At 62.7% G+C, this 8,171-nt stretch overlaps 2 protein-coding genes across 2 annotated transcripts; both read left to right on the top strand.

The window, feature by feature from the left end:
* Window positions 1-2,056: 2,056 nt before the first annotated feature.
* On the top strand, window positions 2,057-4,135 carry EMIHUDRAFT_74671 (ubiquinone biosynthesis methyltransferase; the record flags this gene model as incomplete). The annotated part of the gene is made up of 7 exons (XM_005774438.1): window positions 2,057-2,370; window positions 2,535-2,676; window positions 2,890-2,913; window positions 2,960-3,037; window positions 3,405-3,458; window positions 3,816-3,880; window positions 3,961-4,135. The coding sequence occupies 7 exons, from the start codon at window positions 2,057-2,059 to the stop codon at window positions 4,133-4,135; spliced, it is 852 nt and encodes a 283-aa protein (XP_005774495.1).
* A 2,700-nt stretch (window positions 4,136-6,835) lies between these two features.
* On the top strand, window positions 6,836-7,623 carry EMIHUDRAFT_55830 (hypothetical protein; the record flags this gene model as incomplete). The annotated part of the gene is made up of 3 exons (XM_005774439.1): window positions 6,836-7,150; window positions 7,317-7,386; window positions 7,541-7,623. Coding segments are annotated over 3 exons (468 nt in total), but the record flags the coding sequence as incomplete, so codon positions are not given.
* Window positions 7,624-8,171: the final 548 nt, after the last annotated feature.

Genomic DNA, 8,171 nt, shown 5'->3' on the forward strand with positions numbered 1-8,171 from the left:
GAACCGGTACAAGGTAATTAGAATTTTACAACAAAACTCCCCACAACACGGGGCACGGGACTGGCGCGCACTGGCACTAACCCATGTTTTGTTTCTTTCTTTCTTTCAAAAAGAAACAACCTGCTCGCCAGAGTTTCACATGAGTGTTAGAGTTGTTTGGTATTGCTAAAAGTATCTCTCTCAACGCGCCATTGTCAAATCAAATTTTCGCTCACTGCCCCAGACCCCACGCCTCGATCTTCTTGGGCAGCAGCTGGTTCGACAGGTCCTCTCCGTGGCCTAGGCAGGCGTCTTCGCCATTGCCCCACGTGAAATCGGCGCCGTCGGCGGTGATGGCGATGCTGTTCGTGGCTCCAGCCGAGGTAGCGACGTCGCGCTGGCCAGCAAAGGCCTCGACCTTCTTGGGCAGCAGCTGGTGCTGGTTGCCGTGGCCCAGCTGGCCAGAGCCTCCCAAGCCCCAGCTCCAGACAGCGCCGTCGGCGATGAGGGCGAGGCTTTGGCGGGATCCTGCGGATGTGGAAGAAGTCAGCCGACACAGCGACGACGCGCTGGTCAGCAAAGGCCTCGATCTTCTTCGGCAGCAGCTGGTCCCTCCTGCGAGTCGCCGTGGCCCAGCCAGCCAGAGTATCCCATGCCCCAGCTCCAGGCGGCTCCGTCGGCGGCGAGGGCGAGACCACCGCACGGCCAGCCCTTCACCACTCCGGGTTTGCGTGGAGTCGAACCACTCCGGTATGGGCGAGCCCATTGTTTTGAGTTGAGTCCCTTCTCGCCTGCGGGAAGCAGTGGGGGGTGCGTATACTGCTCCTAGCGGGATTGGGGCGGACGGGGGGGCGGGGCGGGGGGGGGGCATCCCAACTCCTCGGGCGACCGCGCGGCTGCGCTACTCACAGGCAGTCTCCCTGCCTCAGCTGTTACAGGCACCACCCACCGACCAGTCTCGACGACTAGCCGCGGCAGGGCTCGCTGCGCCGCTGCACAGCTTTACGCCACAACACAACATATCAACCAACGTAACCTCCCCCTTAGTGACCCACCCTTGCGGGCTCAGTTGCCGCATTAGGAGCCTTCGCACCGCGAGTGGGCTCAGGTGGGATCCACGGAGAGAGAGGTTCCATACACAGCCGCACTCTACACACCTTACCCCCTCTACTCGGGCGGCATCGTGGTGAGACCCTGGGCAGTCAGAGAGGCTGACAGTAAGTGGCGGGCTGAGAACTCGGGCCTCTCCCGACCCGCCATCGCTGCCTAAGGGAGGATCCTATCGGCCACTAGACCATGACAGATCAGAGGCGCACACGCCCTGTCCCAGCTCCCCCACTCCTCACACTGGGTTTGCAGTGCGCGGCCTCGCCACCTCCCTACCAGGGCAAACCCCCTCTCTCCCCCTAGGTGCTGCACTTGACGTCCATAGAAGGCGCGCGGCAGAGGCGGGAGGGAGGCGGGGAGAATCTAGCTCGCTCTGGCAGGGAGGCAAGGGTGTGATAGAGTGTTTGGGTGAGAACATAGAGCACCAGCGCGTCGTCCAACAAAGCATGGCCCACCGGCCGGCAGCGCGTGTACCGAGCTGAAGCTCCTGCGACCGGTGCCTTCGGCAGCGGCCACGAGCGGCTGCGGCCGCTGAGGAGCTCCAGGTCGGCCACCATGGTGGCCGCCGCAGGAGGCAGCCGCCATGGAGGAACGCCCGCCGTTTCGGTGACAAAGAAACACCAAAGAAAGAAAGAAAGAAAACAGACACCCCAAGGGAGGGATGGGAGAACGGCACGCCGCCACCACACAGGGATTTTAAGGAGAGGAGTGTGATGCGCTAGCCGTCGCCCACCCTGGGGAGTCTGCCTCTTCGTATCTCTTTTCGCAGTCTCTCGCCGCTTCTTGCTGCGACACCAAATAAATAAATAAATACAACGGACATCCCAAGCTAGGGCTGGGTCGAGGACAGACACGCGACACCAACGCGTCTGGTGTGGAAGCCCCCGCCTTTTTTTTCCGCTCGACTTCAGCCTTCCACATGTTACGCGCGTCGGCGATGGTCTCAGGCTCGGCGAGGAGGCCAGCGCCTATGCTGCTTGGCCGCCTCCTGTCATCGGACGCGCACTCGCGTGCCACCTCGCGCGCGAGTGAGTTTGGCTTCAAGGCCGTCGACGAGGACGAGAAGGAGCGCCTCGTCGGAAACGTCTTCCACTCAGTCGCCTCAAACTATGACCTGATGAACGACCTGATGTCGGCGGGCATGCACCGCATCTGGAAAGACACGGTGGTGGGGATGATCGGGCTCGGCGGCATGCGCAAGCCCGACCTGCAGGTGCTCGATGTCGCCGGCGGCACGGGTGACATCGCCTTCCGGATCGCCGACCAGATGGGCGCGCTCGCCGCGTCAGGCGGGCCAACCCCGCCGGCACCGCCCGCCGTGAGACAGCACGCTCCATCGCAGCATCGACGCGCCGCGCGCCTAGCCGCCGCACCCACCGAGCCGCAGGGCCACACGGCCCTCGCTCTCTCCGCAGCTCTCTCTGCTCTCTTTTGCCAGGCGGCGGAAGCGGCGGAAGCGGCGGCGGCGGAGGAGGAGGAGGAGGGGGAGGAGGAGGGGTCGAGGAGCCGAGGGTGGTGGTGTGCGACATCAACAAGTCGATGCTCGAGGAGGGGCGGCGGCGCGCGCTGAGCGCCCGAGTCGTTTTTTCCGTACGGCCGCATCTCTTTTTCGCAACGGGGTCTTTCTTTTGTAGGCGCGCGCTCGGCGCGCCTAGGATTTCTTCTCCCCTCGTAGTTCGTGTTTAGGAGTTCATTTGTGCTTTCCAGGCGCGCGCTCGACGGCGGCGCGGCCTCGCTGCGACCGCGGATGGACTGGGTGGTTGGGCCGAGATATGGCCGAGATATGGCCGAGATATGGCCGAGATATGGCCGCGGATGCATTGGGTGGTTGGGTCGGCAGAGCAGTGCCGCATCTCGGCCATATCTCGGCTAGGTCGTTGGGTCGGCGGAGCAGCTGCCGTTCGACGACTGCGCGTTTGATGTGTACACGATTGCCTTTGGGATCCGAAACGTGTTTCGTTCATGTCAATGCTTGTTTAGGTAATCTCAATGCTCTGAGGAGGACCATTTCTTTTAGGTGACGCTCCTCGACAAGGCATTGTTGAGACATGAACAACACTACACTCTGATGGAGAAGCTGTCAATAGGTGACGCACATCGAGAAGGCAATAACAATGTAATATATAATAATAATATGTAATAATATACCATAGGTGACGCACATCGAGAAGGCGCTGAGCGAGGCGCTCTCGCCTCTACCACACCTCTCTCTCTCCACACCTCTCCTCTCCACACCTCTGCGCCTCTTCACACCTCTCTCTCCACACCTCTCTCTCACCGCACCCCTCCTCTTCACACCCCTCCTACTCACACCTCAGGCCCATCGCGTGCTGCGGCCGGGCGGGCGCTTCCTCTGTCTCGAGTTTTCTCACGTCACCAACCCCCTCCTCGCGCGCCTCTACGAGCGGCACTCTAACCCTGACCCTCCCTCCCTAACCCTAACCCTAACCCCAACCCTAACCCTTACCCCAACCCTAAACCCTAACCCTAACCCTTACCCTAACCCTTACCCTAACCCTTACCCTAACCCTTACCCCAACCCTATCCCTAACCCTAATCCCTAACCCTAACCCTAACCCTTACCCCAACCCCAACCCTAACCCTAACCCTAACCCTTACCCCAACCCTAAACCCTAACCCTAACCCTTACCCCAACCCTAACCCTGACCCTAACCCTAACCCTAGGTACTCCTTCGACGTCATCCCCGCAGTCGGAGGGCGAGAGTTAGCCGAGACTAGTGCGAGCACCACGAGGCGGGTACCAACCAGCTGAATCAATCCCGCAGTACGAGGAGTGGTTCCGGTTAAGCAGCCAGATCGGTCGCCGACGGCCCCAAACCGACACTACTGCTGACTTCTGAACTCATCACGCAGGCTGGTGGCCGACGACCGCGCGTCGTACCAGTACCTCGTCGAGAGCATCCAAAAGTTCCACACGCAGGAGGAGCTCTCGAACTTGGCGCGCGATGCCGGCTTCCGCTTCGTGAGCCACAGCAACCTCACCGGCGGCGTCGTGGCGGTCCACTCGGGCGTCAAGCTCTCGCGCTGACAGCGGCCGTGGCTCGCGTGCGGTCGCGAGGCATTTTCTTTTGCTCAAGGGCTCAAGGGCTCTTGCGGCGCTGCCGCACATGTTTGTGTATCGTCGTCGCGTCGTGCCGGCCGTTTGATTGCAGGCTACAGCCCTCAGCCCCTGGCCCGCTGCCGGCAGCCGCTTCTCTCGCCACGACCCGCACGGACCAGGCCTCTCTTCACATACACACATACTGCGCTGACTCGTTTGCCCTCGGTACTTTACTATATTCGTTTTTGATAAGCGTCATTCTGGTGCTCTCTATTAGTAACACTTCTAGGGTACTGACGTACGCACGTACGGCTTTACCCTGGCGGTCCGCGCGGTCGGTGTGATGCACTGAGCGCCGTGAGCCTCTTAACGACGAAACGACCACCAGAAGCTTTCTGAGCGAACCAATCGGGCCAGGATCATCAGCATATCTCCCCTCCACAACATCGTGGGCGTTTGAACGGTATTTGAGGAGCACCGCCACTCTGAAGTTCGGCCGGGTCGGTCTGCAGACCCCCCACCCCTCGGAGCAGCAGAGGCTCCGGGTGGGGTCGCAAAGTCGACGCTGAGAGTCGCACTCGTCAAACCATCGCAGCACCACGCGGTCCGCACGTACCGTCCACATCCCCCCCGCCGCTGAGAAGGCGCAGATGGACCGCCGGGCCTCGTAGTCGTCGTTAAGGAGGCGAGCGGTTTTTCGGAGCCGTTGGTACGAAGGGGTCCAAAACGGGCGAACAGGCGGTTTTTCGACGACCACACGCGATGAAGTATCTGCCTTTCGCTAAAATCGGGCCGCCGAGTGCCACAAGTGTTCCAGCATGTTGGGTTCCACGGGCGGCAGCTTGTGGCGGAGCCTGCTCAAAATACGAGCCTGCCGAGGGCAGAGGGGGAACCAGCCAGCTTCGGAGAAGCGCACCAGATCAACGGGGCGTATTTGGCCCGATCCGCCGGCCCTCGCTTCTGCGTACGCTGCGGCACCACCGATACCCCAAGGTGGCGGTGCAACAAGACGCTGTGCAACGCCTGCGGCCTCCGGGACAAGCCTCGTGCGGCGGCCGGCCGGCGCGCGGCGGGGCGCCATTGCCATCTGCATGGGAGCATTGCAAAGAGGCACGTTCTTTCGGAAAAGATCCGCTCGAGCAGCCGCAGCGTCGTGATGGCTGGCACCTTCGCCACGGCGGTGGGGGCGCCGGTGTCCTACGCGTGGGCGAGCGAGGCGCAGGACGTGGCTTGGCTGGCCCGCGAACAAGTAGCGGCTCTCAGGGCGGAGGCAGCCGCAGCCGAGGCCGAGGCCCGGGCGGAGGAGGCACGCTATGCCTTGGCAGTCACCACTGCCCGAGCGGCCTCGGCGGCGGCAGAGGCGGTGCGGCTGGGGGTGTGGCGGCAGGCCGTGCCGGCATATTTCAACCAGGTGGCGATGTACCGTAGCGCGGGAGCAGGTTTGGCGTGAGGGAAGAGAGGGACCCCTCGCAGCGTCTCAGGTGCTCGGCCTCGCGCCCTGTGACGGCTGCCGGCCGATGCCGCAGGTTTTGCCAACCGGGGCTTCGTAATGACGGCCTAACTCTCACAGCAGATAGTCGTCAATTCGTCTAAAACGTGTAGTATGACTGTGCACAAAGAACACGCTACACACTGCAGTCTGTGCACGGTCTGAAAACGCGAGATGACACTGTCAAGTACACTGTCGACAGCCAATGGGAAAGAGAATGGGAAGAGAACACCTATCGGGTTTAGCCTCGTATTGGTTTAGTCGGCCTCCGGGGCGGCGCATCTGGCTCAACCACGCGGTGACGCATGTCGACGAAGTGAAACGGAGGATCGTCGGCCTCCTCCGCATCCGAAAAGAAGGCGAGCCATCGCACGCCGCGCACAGCCGCAGGCGTGTCATGGCTAGCTGCTGAGGTGAGGTCCTCAGTACGCAGAGGTGCGCACGAGAATGCCCACGATTGGCGGCAGGCGTCGGTGCGCAGCAGCCACTGGCCCGGCTGGAGCACGTGCCTCACCTGGCCCGGGAACGCGGGCGGGGTCGCGTGCTTGAGCAGCATTACGCTCGGCTTTGGTCAGCGTGGGCATTGCAAGATAACTGTACCATCGTCAGAGGGCGCTAATACCTCTGCACACATCTCGTAAGCTGTGCCGCGCCTGCGTCTTGCCGGCCAGCCTACGGTGTGCGAAGCTGGCCGGCGAGCTCGAGGGCAGCAGGAAGATGGCAGAGAGGCCAGGGCGACGTGCCTGTGGTAGAAACTCGGCCGGCCACGCGCCGTGGATGCCACAGAGCCGAAGCTGGCCTGCTGGGCGACGTCGGGTGAGCTGAACGAGGGCGTCCGCCATTCCGCGAAGTCTTTAATATTTTTTCCTTTTAGCCAACGTTTTCTTCTCGCCTGTCTCTGGAGCCTAGGGCAGCGCGAACTCGCTCTGAGCCTAGCGCAGCGCCTCGGAAATAACGCTCGCAAACAAGCCCTCCGCGCCCCCACACCGTTATGTAAAGAAAGAAAAGACACAGGCAAGGGAGGGATGGGAGAACGGCACGCCGCCACCACACAGGGATTTTAAGGAGAGGAGAGTGTGATGCGCTAGTTATGTATCGGGCCCGGCCCGTTTTCTTCTCGGCGCTTTTCTGGAGCCCGACTCTGGTGCTGCTGCCCCGGCGTCCCTCGTCGACCAACCTCGCGGCAAAACTGCTCGGCGATGTCCTCCATCGGAACGGGCTATGATCAGTCGACCACCACATTCTCGCCTGACGGCCGCGTGTTCCAGATTGAGTACGCCGCCAAGGCGGTCGAGAACTCGGGCACCGCGATTGGCATCCGCTGCAAGGACGGCGTCGTGCTGGGCGTCGAGAAGCAAAAGCTGTCCAAGATGATGCTGCCTGGTTCGAACCGGCGCATCTACACGGTGGACAAGTGCACGGGCATCGCGGTCTCAGGGATGATGGCCGACGCGAGGCAGGCGCGCTGGCCGCGCGCCACCGCCGCCGCCCTGTTCCGCCACCTCCTCGCCGCCGTTGCCGTCGCCGCCGCTCGCTCGCTCGCGCATCTGCGCCGCCGCTCGCATCTCGCTGGCCGCCCTCGCGCCTCGAGCCGCGCACCCCCCTGCGCTCACCCCGCCGCACCGCCACCGCTCGCCCCGCCGCACCGCCACCGCTCCTCCACGGCGCACCCGCCCGCAGATTGTGAATGCGGCGCGAGCGGAGTCGGCGAACCACACGGCCGTGTACGGCGGGCAGATTCCGGGCGCGTGTGCCCCATCCACTTTCTCTCCCACGTCCCCCTCCCCCCCCCCCCTCTCCCGTTCTCCCGCCTCCCCCCTCTCTCCCCTGTCTCTCCGCTCTTACCCCTCTCCCCTCCCCCTCCCCCCCCACACACAATCCCTCCTCCCCCCGGGCCGCCGCAGGGAATATGCTCAGCGACAAGATCGCCGCCCTGCTGCACATGTACACGCTGTACTGGTATGTGCGCCCCTTCGGATCGTCGGTGCGTCACACCCATACTCCGCACATGCACATGCACACGCACATGCACAAGCACATGCACATGCACATGCACATGCACATGCACATGCACACGCACACGCACATGCACATGCACATGCACATGCACACGCACATGCACATGCACATGCACACGCACACGCACACGCATAAGGCCAACTGTGTGCATGCGAATACACCCGTGCTCGACGCCAGCAGCTGCCCCCGCCGTCGCCTCTGCCTCCTCCGCCTCCACCTCCTCCTCCACCTACCACCTCATCCGCCTCCGCCTCCGCCGCCGCCGCCGCCGCCGCCGCCGCCGCCGCCTCCTCCGCCTCCCCGCTGCTAGCTCTCCACGAACCGTGCCCCCCCCACTCTCTTGCTCTCCTCACCACATCTCGCCCCGACTCTTCTTCTTCTTCCCCCCCCACCACGAGCTTTAAAAGAGATGAGTGATGAACTCGCGACTCCCAACAACATCTCTGCTCGCAAACAGCGGCTCTCAATAATCGCAAAGAAAATCATTAATCTCCCGTACGCTTACCAAAGCCACTG

This window comes from Emiliania huxleyi (assembly GCF_000372725.1).
Source record: "Emiliania huxleyi CCMP1516 unplaced genomic scaffold EMIHUscaffold_311, whole genome shotgun sequence".
Classification (NCBI taxonomy): Eukaryota; Haptophyta; order Isochrysidales; family Noelaerhabdaceae; genus Emiliania; species Emiliania huxleyi.